Here is a 15,074-nt window from a genome sequence, read left to right on the forward strand (position 1 = left end):
GGCATGAGAGAACAGGAATGAAAGGGGAGAGTGGATGAGAGAACAGGAATAAAAGGGGAGAGGGGATGAGAGAACAGGAATAAAAGGGGAGAGGGGATGAGAGAACAGGAATGAAAGGGGAGAGTGGATGAGAGAACAGGAATGAAAGGGGAGAGGGGATGAGAGAAGAGGAATAAGAGGGGATGAGAGAACAGCAATAAAAGGGGAGAGGGGATGAGATAACAGGAATAAAAGGGCAGCGGATGAGAGAGCAAGAATAAAAGGAGAGGGGATGAGAGAGCAAGAATAAAAGGAGAGGGGATGAGAGAACAGGGATGAAAGGGGAGAGGGGATGAGAGAACAGGAATGAAAGTGGAGAGGGGATGAGAGAACAGGAATGAAAGGGGAGAGAGGATGAGAGAACAGGAATGAAAGGGGAGAGGGGATGAGAGAACAGGAATAAAAGGGGAGAGGGGATGAGAGAACAGGAATAAAAGGGGAGAGGGAATGAGAGAACAAGAATGAAAGGGGATGAGAGAACAGGAATGAAAGGGGATGAGAGAACAGGAATGAAAGGGGAGAGTGGATGAGAGAACAGGAATAAAAGGGGAGAGGGGATGAGAGAACAGGAATGAAAGGGGAGAGGGGATGAGAGAACAGGAATGAAAGGGGAGAGGGGATGAGAGAACAGGAATAAAAGGGGAGAGTGGATGAGAGAACAGGAATGAAAGGGGAGAGTGGATGACAGAACAGGAATGAAAGGGAAGAGGGGATGAGAGAACAGGAATAAGAGGGGATGAGAGAAGGAGAGAAGCTAAAAGCTGTGTCTTTTAGACATACACTTGATACCGCCAGATATTCTATTTCTAGGATATTCTTAGTCAAGGTTCATCACTCACCATGTTCAGTCTCTGGTTCTGGTAACTGCAGACAGAGAGAAAAATAAGATTATAGGACAATGACTATATTGACCTGATAAAGAAAGATGGCACCGCAGTGGATAGTGGCCAATTCTGCTATTTTTTGTCTTTTGTTTCATGCTGATCGTAACTTTTTTTTTGCATAATGTCTCTGTCATCATTTCCTAATGACCAAAACATTGCTGTTCCGATGTCCAGAAGCTATCAGTAAACTCAATTTGGATGAAAATGTCTACATCGACAAGTCAGGAGCTCTGGATGTTCTGCTTACTCAGGACCCAGGCCCTAATCGCCGGGACTCGAAAGAGGAAGCGGCTGCTGGCAGGCGAGGCGGCATCCTGACGAGACTACGTCGGCGAGCAAATAGACCGCCATTTCCCTCTGTTCTATTGGCGAACGTTCAGTCACTGGAGAAAAAACTGGATGAGCTCCTTTCGAGACTATCCTATCAACCTTTAAAAAAAAAACTGTAACTCTCTTATGTAATTTCTATGAGTCGTGCCTGAACGAGGATATGGATAACATACATCTTGTTGGGTTTTCTACGCAGAGTCAAGACTTGGACGGCAGACTCGAGTACGATGAGGGGAAGAGCTGGTGTGTGATCTCTAATGTTATTAAGGAAGTCTCAAGTTTTTGGCTCGCCTGTATTAGAATACCTGATGACAAACTGTAGACCACACTATCTGCCAAGAGAGTTTATCTATATTTTTTTTGTAGCAGTCTATTTACCACCACAAACCGATGTGGGTACTAAGACCGCTCTCAACGAGGTGTAAAGGGCCATAAGCAAACAAGAACATTCACATCCAGAGGCAGTGTTTCTAGTGGTCAGGGATTTTAATGCAGGGAAAATGTCATCTGTTTTACCAACTCTGACCAAAACAGCGTGTCACCTATGAAACATGTCACCTATGAAACATGTCACCTGTGAAATATGACACCTGTGAAACTAGAGGCGACAAAACACTAGATCACTTTTACTACACACACAGAAACACATGCAAGGCCCTCCCTTGCCATCCCTTGCCATCCCTTTGACAAATCAGATCATGGCCCTATCATCCTACTTCCTGCTTACAAGCAAAAAACTCAAACAGGAAGTATCAGTGACATGCTCAATACACAAGTGGTCTGATGAAGCGGATACTAAACTACAGGACTGTTTTGCTAGCAAAGACTGGAATATGTTCCAGGATTCATCCGATGGCATTGAGGAGTACACCACATCAGTTACCGGCTTCATAAATAAGTGCATCGATGACGACGTCGTCCCCACAGTGACCGTACGTACATACCCCAACCAGAAGCCATGGATTACAGGCAACATCCACACTGAGCTAAAGGCTAAAGCTGCAGGACTCTAACCTGAAGTTAGAGTGATGTTAGTGGACTACAGGAAAAAGAGGACTTGAGCTTGACGATTATAAGAAATCCTGCTACGACCTCCGATGCGCCATCAAACAGGCAAAGAGTCAATACAGGACTAAGATCAAATCTTATTACGTCGCCTCTGATGCTCAGTGGATGTGGCAGGGCTTGGAAACTATCACGTATTACAAAGGGAAGCCCAGCCGCGAGCTGCCAAGCAACGCAGGCCTACCAGATTAGTTAAATGTCTTCAATGCTCATTTCGAGGCAAACAACACTGAACCATCCATGAGAGTACCAGCTGTTCCAAACGACTGTTCTGGAACTGTTGTGTGATCTTGCTGTCCATAGCCAATGTAAGACCTTAAAAAAGGTTAACATGCGTAAAGGCCAAGAGGCCAGACGGAATACCAGAATGCGTACTCAGACTCTTTACTCTTTTTAACCTATCCCTGATTGAGTCTGTAATACCAACTTGTTTCAAGCTGACCACCATGCCCAAGAACACCAAGGTAACCTGTCTAAATGACTATCGCCCCGTAGCACTCACATCTATAGACATAAAATGCTTTGAAAGGCTGGTCATGGCTCATATCAACACCATCATCCCAAAAGCCCTAAACCCACTTCCAATTTACATACCGCCCCAACAAATCCACAGAGAATGGAATCTCTATTGCACTCCACACTGCCCTCACCCACGTGGAGAAAAGAAACACCTATGTAAGAATGCTGTTCATTGACTACAGCTCAGCATTCAACACCATAGTCCCCTCCAAGCTCATCACCAAGCTCAAGACCCTGGGACTGAACACCTCCCTATGCAACTGGATCCTGGACTTTCTGCCGGGCCACCACCAGGCATATAACACATCCCCCACGCTGACCATCAACACGGCGGCCCATCAGCGGTGGTGCTTAGTCCCCTCCTGTACTCACTGTTCACCCACGACTGCATGGCCGAACACGACTCCAACACCATCATCAAGTTTGCTGATGACATGATGATGGGAGGACTGATCTCGATAAGGCTATAGGGAGGTGGTCAGAGACTTGGCAGTGTGACACCAGGATGAGATTTATTTTTAATATGGACCCGTTCCGAACGGGTCCACCCATTACGAAAAGGTCTGTGGAAAAACAGACCCAAACAGACCCATGCCGGTTCAGATCTGAGAGACCCGTTCTGACCTGAGAGACCCGTTCTGACCTGAGAGACCCGTTCAGATCTGAGAGACCCATTCAGATCTTAGAGACCCGTTCAGATCTGAGAGACCCGTTCTGATCTTAGAAACCCGTTCAGAACTGAGAAACCGTTCAGATCTGAGCGACCCGTTCTGATCAGAGAGACCCGTTCTGATCAGAGAGACCTGTTCAGCCCTGAGAGACCCGTTCAAATCTGAGAGACCCGTTCTGACCAGAGAGACCCGTTCAGCTCTGAGAGACCCGTTCTGATCAGAGAGACCCGTTCAGCTCTGAGAGACCCGTTCAGATCTGAGCGACCCGTTCTGATCAGAGAGACCCGTTCTGATCAGAGAGACCCGTTCAGCTCTGAGAGACCCGTTCTGACCAGAGAGACCCGTTCTGACCAGAGAGACCCGTTCTGACCAGAGAGACCCGTTCTGACCAGAGAGACCCGTTCAGATCAGAGAGACCCGTTCTGATCAGAGAGACCTGTTCAGATCAGAGAGACCCGTTCTGATCAGAGAGACCTGTTCAGCTTCGAGAGTCAAAAGGGAAGAGAAAGAAACCTCTGACTGGGTGCTGCAGCTCCGTCAATAAACACGCGATATTGGCCAAATGATTCACCTCAGGGTTCAACTGTCTGAGATTTAAGCACAAATGCATCAAGGCATTGCATGAATATAGGCCGGTAGACCTAGGCATCCGCTGTATGCTATTAATATTAAACACATTTAAAGTAAGAGAAGCTTAGGCCTAGCCCTAGAGAAACCGTGACAACGACAGAACCTTTATTTAACCAGGCAAGAACAAATTATTTTTTACAATGACAGCCTACCGGGGAACCGTAGGAACGGTAGGTTAACTGCCTTGTTCAGGGGGCAGAACAACAGATTTTGACCTTGTTCTCGACACACATTTATTTTCCCTTGTCATACTGGGTACTACTGCTATACCGAGACCAAATTAGAAGGAGGCTAATAGCTACAGCACATCAATCAAAATATGATTTATTTTGCTATTACCCTAATAAAGTTAAGTCATTGTTTATAGAGAAAATACCAACAGTTGATCACAGCGCATTCGGAAAGTATTCAGCCTTGTTCCACATTTTGTTACGTTACAGCCTTATTCTAAAATCGCTTCAATACATGTTTTCCTCATCAATTTATATAAAATACCCCCAAAGCCCCAAATACCCCATAACGACTAAGCCCCAAATACCCCATAATGACAAAGCCCCAAATACCCCATAACGACAAAGCCCCAAATACCCCATAACGACAAAGCCCCAAATACCCCATAACGACTAAGCCCCAAATACCCCATAACGACAAAGCCCCAAATACCCCATAACGACAAAGCCCCAAATACCCCATAACGACTAAGCCCCAAATACCCCATAACGACTAAGCCCCAAATACCCCATAACGACTAAGCCCCAAATACCCCATAACGACTAAGCCCCAAATACCCCATAACGACAAAACGAAAACTAGTTTCAGAAATACTTTATTTGCATAAGTATTCAGAACCTTTTGCTATGAGACTCGAAATGGAGCTCAGGTGCATCCTGTTTTCGATTGATCATCTTTGAGATGTTTCTACAACTTGATTGGAGTCCACCTGTGGTAAATTCAATTGATTGGACATGATTTTGAAAAGGCACACACCTGTCTATATAAGGTCTCACAGTTGACAGTGCATGTCAGAGCAAAAATCAAGCCTAGAGGTCGAAGGGGCAAAGGTTGACCTCTCAACAGGACAACGACCCTAAGCACAAAGCCAAGACAATGCTGGAGTGGCTTCGGGACAAGTCTCTGAATGTCTTTGAGTGGCCCAGCTAGAGCTCGAATTTGAACCCGATCCAACATCTCTGGAGAGACCTGAAAATAACTGTGCTGCAACTCTCCCCATCCAACCTGACAGAGCTTGAGAGGATCTGCAGAGAAGAATGGGAGTAACTCCCCAAATACAGGTGTGCCAAGCTTGTAGCATCCTAACCAAGAAGACTAAATGCTGTAATCGCTGCCAAAAGTGCTTCAACAAAGTACTGATTAAAATGTCTGAATATTTATGTAAATGTGATATCAGTTTTTTATTTGTAATACATTTGCAAGAATTTCAAAAAATCAGTTTTTGCTTCGTCATTATGGGGTATTGTGATGTCATTATGGGGTATTGTGATGTCATTATGGGGTATTGTGATGTCATTATGGGGTATTGTGATGCCATTATGGGGTATTGTGATGCCATTATGGGGTATTGTGATGTCATTATGGGGTATTTTGTGTAGATTGATGAGAAAAGTATTTAATCAATTTTAGAATAAGGCTGTAACGTAACAAAATGTAGAAAAAGTCAAGAGGTTTGAATATTTCCCGAAGGCACTGTATCTACCTCAATTACCTCGTACCCCTGCACGTTGACTCAGTACTGGATCTTCCTGGTACTCCCTGTTATAGCATGGCAGTGTAGCCTAGTGGTTAGAGCGTTGGGCCAGTAACCGAAAGGTTGCTTGATCGAATCCTCTGAGCTGACAAGGTAAAAATCTGTCGTTCTGCCCCCTGAACAAGGAAGTTAACCCACTGTTCCTAGGCTGTCACTGTAAATAAGAATTTCACTTGCAACTTTAAAAAATAGCCATGTTTTTTTTCTTCTTGTGATTCGTTATTCACTGGGTTTTATTTTATTCCTCGTGTCACTATTTCTTTGTTATTTGTAAAAAAGAATTATCTTTCTCTTTGCATTGTTGGAAAGGTAAGCATTTCACTGACAGTCAACACCTGTTGTTTACGAAACGTGACAAATAACATTTGATTCAAATGTTTTGATAATCATACCACTGTATACAGCTACACTACAGTTTAAACATTCTGTAATTTCACAGTACAGTAAAGTAAGTCATGAATTCGTTAAAAAAAAATCATTGTGAACTCAAGTAAATGGATCAAACCGCAACTAAAACAATAGAAAATGATAATACAGTAAACTGTACGTGCAGATATAATGCTTTATAAGCATCTATTAGCCATTATTATAACGTCTTATAATAAACAGTAACGTATGTTACATATACCAGTGGGTTGGTGGGGCCCTCCTGTCCCATGGGGCCCTGTAAAGAAACATGTAGGTTCCGATTCATTCGACACAATATCAACACCGACCCACAACTGGCCACGGACCCCATGGTCCTCACATGGACCGTCAATTTACAGAACACAGAGAGTTATAGGGTTATATATATATATATATATATATATATATATATATATGAGTTATAGTTACTAGGAATACGGGATGATTGTTAGGATTACCGGGTGATTGTTAGGATGGACTAGGGGGTGGTTGTTAGGAGTACCGGGTGATTGTTACGATGGAGTAGGGGATGGTTGTTAGGGTGGAATACAGGATGGTTGTTAGGACTACCAGGTGATTGTTACGATGGAGTAGGGGATGGTTGTTAGGACTACCGGGTGATTGTTAGGATGGACTAGGGGGTGGTTGTTAGGACTACCGGGTGATTGTTAGGATGGAGTAGGGGATGGTTGTTAGGACTACCAGGTGATTGTTACGATGGAGTAGGGGATGGTTGTTAGGACTACCGGGTGATTGTTAGGATGGACTAGGGGGTGGTTGTTAGGACTACCGGGTGATTGTTAGGATGGAGTAGGGGATGGTTGTTAGGACTACCAGGTGATTGTTAGGATGGACTAGGGGGTGGTTGTTAGGATTACCGGATGGTTGTTAGGATGGACTAAGGGATGGTTGTTAGGACTACCGGGTGATTGTTAGGATGGAGTAGGAGATGGTTGTTAGGGTGGAATACAGGATGGTTGTTAGGACTACCGGGTGGTTGTTAGGACTACCGGGTGATTGTTAGGATGGACTAGGGGGTGGTTGTTAGGACTACCGGGTGATTGTTAGGATGGAGTAGGGGATGGTTGTTAGGACTACCAGGTGATTGTTAGGATGGACTAAGGGGTGGTTGTTAGGATTACCAGATGGTTGTTAGGATGGACTAAGGGATGGTTGTTAGGACTACCGGGTGATTGTTAGGATGGAGTAGGAGATGGTTGTTAGGGTGGAATACAGGATGGTTGTTAGGACTACCGGGTGGTTGTTAGGACTACCGGGTGATTGTTAGGATGGACTAGGGGGTGGTTGTTAGGACTACAAGATGGCTGTTAGGGTGAATATAGGATGGTTGTTAGGGTGGAATACAGGATGGTTGGTAGGATGGACTAAAGGTTGCTTGTTGTAAGATGGTTGTAAGAGTGGAACACAGGATGGTTGTTAGGACTACGAGATGGTTGTTGTTAGGACTACGGAGTGGTTGTTAGGACTACAAGATTGTTGTTAGGACTATGGGACAGTTATTAGGACTATGGGACAGTTATTAGGACTATGGATTTACTGTTAGGGCTGCAGGATTGTTGTTAGGACTCCGGGACTATTGTTAGGACTAGGGGATGGTGGTCAGGGCATTCTAAGGGTTGGTTGTTAGGACAGACCAGGAGATGGTTGCTAGTGTGTATAGGGGGCCGGTCCTTAGGTTGGAAATGGGGCTGGTTAAGGTGGACTAGGTCTAAGGTCGGAGGTATATTTCCCACCAGGAGTCTCTCCTCCTTGGTCAGCCACTTGTTGTCCTCCATCATCTGTTGTTTCTGATGTCTCATCGTCTCCTGCATACGCTCTCTCTCCATCTGCCACAACCGCTGGGCGTCCTCCTTACTGGACGGCTCCACCATCAACTCTCCCTCCTGGTGGAAGGGAGGGACACACACACACACACACACACACACACACAGTACAGAGCAAGTAATACAGTAGCCTTGCTTGTTGGGCTTATAGCAATAACACAAGGCTTTAAAGGGCAAGGACATATGACTGGGACAGTCCTCAAGACTACAACTAGATAACTGGTCTAAAAGGAAGGAAACTAGAACTGGATAACTAGTCTAGATGGAAGGAAACTAGAACTGGATAACTAGTCTAGATGGAAGGAAACTAGAACTAGATGACTAGTCTAAAAGGAAGGAAACTAGAACTAGACAACTAGTCTAAAATGAAGGAAACTAGAACTAGTTAACTTCATTGGACTGGGGGGCAGCATTTTCACGTTCGGATGAAAAGCGTGCCCAGAGTAAACTGCCTGCTACTCAGTCCCAGGTGCTAATATATGCATATTATTAGTAGTATTGGATAGACAACACTCTGAAGTTTCTAAAACTGTTTGAATGATGTCTGTGAGTATAACAGAACTCATTTGGTAGGTGAAAACCTGAGAAAAATCCAACCAGGAAGTGGGAAATCTGAGGGTTGTAGTTTTTCAACTCATTGCCTTGCGAATACACAGTGTCTATTGGGTCATATTGCACTTCCTAATGCTTACACTAGATGTCAACCGTCTTTAGAGCCTTGTTTGATGCTTCTACTGTGAAGTGGGGATGAATGAGAGGGGATTGAGTCAGAGGAATGCAGAGAGGCATGAGCTGACCACGTGCTTCACGTGAGAGTTACCTTGCTTTCCATTGCATTTCTACAGACAAAGGAATTCTCCGGTTTGAACATTATTGAAGATTTATGATAAAAACATCCTAAAGATTGATTCTAAACTTCGTTTGACATGTTTCTACGGACTGTAACGTAACTTTGACTTTTCGTCTGCACCTAGTGATTGTGCGTCATGAATTTGGATTACTGGGCTAAACGCGTGTACAAAAAGGAGGTATTTGGACATAAATGATGGACTTTATCGAACAAATCAAACATTTATTGTGGAACTGGGATTCCTGGGAGTGCATTCTTATGAAGATCCTCAAAGGTAAGTGAATATTTATGATGCTATTTCTGACTTCTGTTGACTAAACAACATGGCGGATATCTATTTGGGTTGTTTTGGAAACTTGAACTAGATAACTAGTCTAAAAGGAAGGAAACTAGAACTAGTTAACTAGTCTAAAAGGAATGAAACTAGAACTAGTTAACTAGTCTAGAAGGAAGGAGACTATAACAGTCAGACCCTGATCTGTTTCACCTGTCCTTGTGATTGTCTCCACCCCCTCCAGGTCTTATTTTCCCCAGTGTATTTATCCCTGTGTTTCCTGTCTCTCTGTACCAGTGTATTTATCCCTGTGTTTCCTGTCTCTCTGTGCCAGTGTATTTATCCCTGTGTTTCATGTCTCTCTGTACCAGTGTATTTATCTCTGTGTTTCCTGTCTCTCTGTATCAGTGTATTTATCCCTGTGTTTCCTGTCTCTCTGTACCAGTGTATTTATCTCTGTGTTTCCTGTCTCTCTGTACCAGTGTATTTATCTCTGTGTTTCCTGTCTCTCTGTACCAGTGTATTTATCTCTGTGTTTCCTGTCTCTCTGTACCAGTGTATGTATCTCTGTGTTTCCCGTCTCTCTGTACCAGTGTATTTATCTCTGTGTTTCCTGTCTCTCTGTACCAGTGTATGTATCTCTGTGTTTCCTGTCTCTCTGTACCAGTGTATGTATCCCTGTGTTTCCTGTCTCTCTGTACCAGTGTATGTATCTTTGTGTTTCCTGTCTCTCTGTACCAGTGTATTTATCTCTGTGTTTCCTGTCTCTCTGTACCAGTGTATGTATCTCTGTGTTTCCTGTCTCTCTGTACCAGTGTATGTATCTCTGTGTTTCCTGTCTCTCTGTACCAGTGTATTTATCCCTGTGTTTCCTGTCTCTCTGTACCAGTGTATTTATCTCTGTGTTTCCTGTCTCTCTGTACCAGTGTATTTATCCCTGTGTTTCCTGTCTCTCTCTGCCAGTTTGTCTTGTATGTTTCCAAGTCAACCAGCGTTTTTCCCGTTCTCCTGCTTTTTGCATTCTCCTTTTTCCAGTCCTCCCGGTTTTGACCCTTGCCTGTTTCTCGACTCTGTACCCGCCTGCCTGACCATTCTGCCTGCCTTGACCACGAGCCTGTCTGCCACCCTGGACTCTGATCTGGTTTTGACCTTTTTGTCTGTCCAAGACCATTCTCTTGCCTACCCCTTTGGATTAATAAATATTGTAAGACTCCAACCATCTGCCTCCTGTGTCTGCATTTGGGTCTCGCATTGTGCCGTGATAATAACTAACTAGATATCTAGTCTGAAAGGAAGGAAACTAGAACTAGATAACTAGAGTCTAGAAGGAAGTCGACTAGAGCTAGATAACTAGAGTCTAGAAGGATGTAGACTAGATAACTAGTCTAGAAGGAAGTAGACTAGAACTAGATAACTAGTCTAGAATGAAGTAGAATAGCACTAGATAACTAGTCTACAAGGAAGTAGACTAGCACTAGATAACTAGTCTAGAAGGAAGTACACTAGCACTAGATAACTAGTCTACAAGGAAGTAGACTAGACCTAGATAACTAGTCTAGAAAGAAGTAGACTAGCACTAGATAACTAGTCTACAGGGAAGTAGACTAGCACTAGATAACTAGAGTCTAGAAGGAAGTAGACTAGACCTAGATAACTCGTCTCACCCCCATGCTGCGTCGTCGTGGAGATATCACGGGAACCACCAAGCTGTTGCTCATGGAGTCGACAGGAGAGGTGTAGTCACAGGGACTGGCCAGGTCTGGAGAGCTGGCACAAAGGGCCTCATTCAGCTGAATGTGCAGGCCGATACCATTTCCAAAACGACCCCCAGGTTTCATCCTGCAGGGCTGGAGACAGGGGCAGAATCGATGACGAGCGGTTAGTAACTTATATGCAAATGCTAACAACGCTATGACAGAAAGACATTGATGCAGAAGGTGTGTGTGTGCGGGGGGGGGGGGGGGGGGGGGGGGGGGGGGGGGGGGGGTCATCTAGAAGATACTGTAAGATACTACCTTAGGAGGAGGTTCGTTGAAGTTGATCTTGGCGTCAAAGAACTTGGTGGAGCGTTGTCTGTCTCTCTCTCTCTCTACCTCCTGCTCCTTCTCCATCCGATGGACGTCACTGTCCCAGATCACAGAGACAGTTTAGTAGGTGGCATGTTAGGCACTTGGAAGACAAGGGACAAATAGTTTGCAACAATGAGACCCTGGATTCCATTCCAGTCAGATTCCAGTGTTACATCAGGCTTGACATTGAAATGATCTGACACATCTGCTGTAATTTTAGAACCAGCGACAGCACTACGAGTTGTCTGATTGGCTAGATTGTCGCTTTACTTTCACTTGAGGACCAATCAAGGTAGAGTTTGTTTACCATACGGTGTCCAAACACCTAACAGGGTGGCTGCTGTATTCCTTTTGATGTCTGTGTGTCCAGGGATCTCATCTCAAGAACTAGAAACACAAACTCTCTCGATCATACCGAGCCATGTTAACATCTCAACAATAACTACAACTTGCTGAGTCATGTCAACAACTCACCATTAACTACAACTCAGGCTAGAGTAACTGATCTTGATGACAGATTTGATCAATGTAAAGTTATTAAAGATGATCGATCTAAAATCTCAAACTATTGAAGGACTTTTTTCTGTGCCGAAAGACTCCTTTCGTTTTATTGACACTGGTGCTGGCTCCGTCCAGTCCTCAAGCATTGGGCAACTGAGATATATATTGTTATGCTTTTCTTGTTGATCTCTCTCTCTTGATCTCTGGTAATGTGGGACCAAACCCTTGGCCGGTAGATACCATGCAATCTCTACCGACTCTCTATGATTTAAAAACACAGAGCAGATTTTGGCCCCTTGCATGTTGTCAGATGTCTATTTCCAAAAATAGACATGATTATAATAATGGGCCAAAACGACAAAATGCAGACGTAATGGTTTTATCAGAAACTTGACGAAATAAATCTGTGTCAAATAACTTGCTTTCTATTGATGGGTACACATTTTATTTAATGGATAATCTGCTAGGTGGTTACTATCTAAAGTCCCCAGGACATTCACAGTATTAGGCAAGACTGCCTTCTCTTCTTGTGAACCAGACACATGGAAAAATCTACAATCCATGCTTCATCTAGATGTGTTAGTGCCTCTGAATGGAATAGTCTACAATCCATGCTTCATCTAGACATGTTAGTGCCTCTGAATGGAATAGTCTACAATCCATGCTTCATCTAGATGTGTTAGTGCCTCTGAATGGAATAGTCTACAATCCATGCTTCATCTAGATGCGTTAGTGCCTCTGAATGGAATCCATGCTTCATCTAGATGTGTTAGTGCCTCTGAATGGAATAGTCTACAATCCATGCTTCATCTAGATGTGTTAGTGCTACAGAATGGAATAGTCTACAATCCATGGTTCATCTAGATATGTTAGTGCTACTGAATGGAATAGTCTACAACCCATGCTTCATCTAGATATGTTGGTGCTACAGAATGGAATAGTCTACAATCCCTGCTTCATCTAGACATGTTAGTGCCTCTGAATGGAATAGTCTACAATCCATGCTTCATCTAGATATGTTAGTGCTACTGAATGGAATAGTCTACAATCCATGCTTCATCTAGACATGTTAGTGCCTCTGAATGGAATAGTCTACAATCCATGCTTCATCTAGATATGTTAGTGCCTCTGAATGGAATAGTCTACAATCCCTGCTTCATCTAGACATGTTAGTGCCTCTGAATGGATTTAAAATATAGATGGGAGGCTCTGTTACAGAGGAGTGTAAATGCTTTTTTAGTCTGTTGTATTGTTGTATGTTTTAATTCTGTAATGTTTTGATTGTTGCTGCCTTCTTGGCCAGGTCTCCCTTGAAAAAGAGACTCTGGGTCTCAATGGGCTTTTCCTGGTTAAAAAAAGTTAAATAAATAAAAAATATTGTAGATGTAATATGATCAATGTAAAGTTATTGAAGACTTAACTTGATCAATCTAAGAACCACGGAGAAAGTTGATTACACGTTAATGAAATTGCGAAGGAAAATAGATTGCTCTTGAATCTATGTTAACCAGAAGGACGGCAGGATGTTGGTATTCATTTGGTATTAATCGTTTCATCTTACTATCCAAATGCATTGTATGCAGCCGGCTATACACTGGTATCCCCCTGTGGAGCGGTTTGTACCTAAAACATTCCCCATTCAGGCTGCAAAGATGTTGATTTCCTCCTTAACTCTATTTAATTGCCAGACGGTGGAAAGAAACTGAGGCAATATGCATACTTTCTTTATGAAACACTATGTTCCACCACCATGCTACACTACTTCCTGATGTTGCACCCTGCTGCAACCTGATTGGCTGAACGCTATACGCAACAACCGGGACTATCATTCCTAGGCATCGGTCACTTTAGCATGGTAATGGACATTTCGATTCCGCTTCTTACACCAGATCTTGACAAGCTGCTCACTAAGCACAGCAAGGGCGGTTGGACTGTTCTGCTGTTCTGCTATTCCAGGAACGTGCAACCGAAGAGAGATACCATGAGTGGACACAGAATATCGACTGAGATGGATCCTGAGGGAAATTTGGCTTACAAGTAAACGTCTTGAGTGTTCTTTATGAATAATGTGTCTCAGAAGATTCTGTCCGTGAATGAAGCAACCGGAAAAAACATGAAAGACAGAGTTAATGAGTTCTTGAGGTCACCGAGAAAGTCTGGCCTGCTCTCACTTATCTAAGGAATTAGTTTGGACATGGCCTGCTCTCAATTAACTAAGGAATTAGTCTGGACATGGCCTGCTCTCCCTTAACTAAGGAATTAGTCTGGACATGGCCTGCTCTCCCTTAACTAAGGAATTAGTCTGGACATGGCCTGCTCTCCCTTAACTAAGGAATTAGTCTGGACATGGCCTGCTCTCACTTATTTAAGGAATTAGTCTGGACATGGCCTGCTCTCACTTATCTAAGGAATTAGTCTGGACATGGCCTGCTCTCACTTATCTAAGGAATTAGTCTGGACATGGCCTGCTCTCACTTATCTAAGGAATTAGTCTGGACATGGCCTGCTCTCACTTATCTAAGGAATTAGTCTGGACATGGCCTGCTCTCAATTAACTAAGGAATTAGTCTGGACATGGCCTGCTCTCCCTTATCTAAGGAATTAGTTTGGACATGGCCTGCTCTCCCTTATCTAAGGAATTAGTCTGGACATGGCCTGCTCTCACTTATCTAAGGAATTAGTCTGGACATGGCCTGCTCTCACTTATCTAAGGAATTAGTCTGGACATGGCCTGCTCTCACTTATCTAAGGCATTAGTCTGGACATGGCCTGCTCTCACTTATCTAAGGAATTAGTCTGGACATGGCCTGCTCTCACTTATCTAAGGAATTAGTCTGGACATGGCCTGCTCTCCCTTAACTAAGGAATGAGTCTGGACATGGCCTGCTCTCCCTTAACTAAGGAATTAGTCTGGACATGGCCTGCTCTCCCTTAACTAATGAATGAGTCTGGACATGGCCTGCTCTCCCTTAACTAAGGAATTAGTCTGGACATGGCCTGCTCTCCCTTAACTAAGGAATTAGTCTGGACATGGCCTGCTCTCCCTTAACTAAGGAATTAGTCTGGACATGGCCTGCTCTCCCTTAACTAAGGAATTAGTCTGGACATGGCCTGCTCTCCCTTATCTAAGGAATTAGTCTGGACATGGCCTGCTCTCACTTATCTAAGGAATTAGTCTGGACATGGCCTGCTCTCACTTATCTAAGGAATTAGTCTGGACATGGC

At 43.8% G+C, this 15,074-nt stretch overlaps 1 protein-coding gene across 3 annotated transcripts in view; it reads right to left on the minus strand.

Annotated features, from left to right (window-relative positions):
* LOC110529162 (protein-tyrosine kinase 2-beta) overlaps window positions 1-15,074 on the minus strand; it is a 78,152-nt gene that overhangs the window by 9,162 nt on the left and 53,916 nt on the right. For all 3 annotated transcript variants that reach the window (XM_036984587.1, XM_036984588.1, XM_036984589.1), the window contains exons 22-25: window positions 11,295-11,403; window positions 10,944-11,126; window positions 8,066-8,215; window positions 879-903 (exon numbers count right to left, since the gene is read on the minus strand). In XM_036984587.1, coding sequence (XP_036840482.1) covers window positions 879-903; window positions 8,066-8,215; window positions 10,944-11,126; window positions 11,295-11,403 — 467 coding nt within the window. The remainder of the gene's footprint in view (window positions 1-878; window positions 904-8,065; window positions 8,216-10,943; window positions 11,127-11,294; window positions 11,404-15,074) is intronic.

This window comes from Oncorhynchus mykiss, chromosome 8 (genome assembly GCF_013265735.2).
Source record: "Oncorhynchus mykiss isolate Arlee chromosome 8, USDA_OmykA_1.1, whole genome shotgun sequence".
NCBI lineage: Eukaryota > Metazoa > Chordata > Actinopteri > Salmoniformes > Salmonidae > Oncorhynchus > Oncorhynchus mykiss.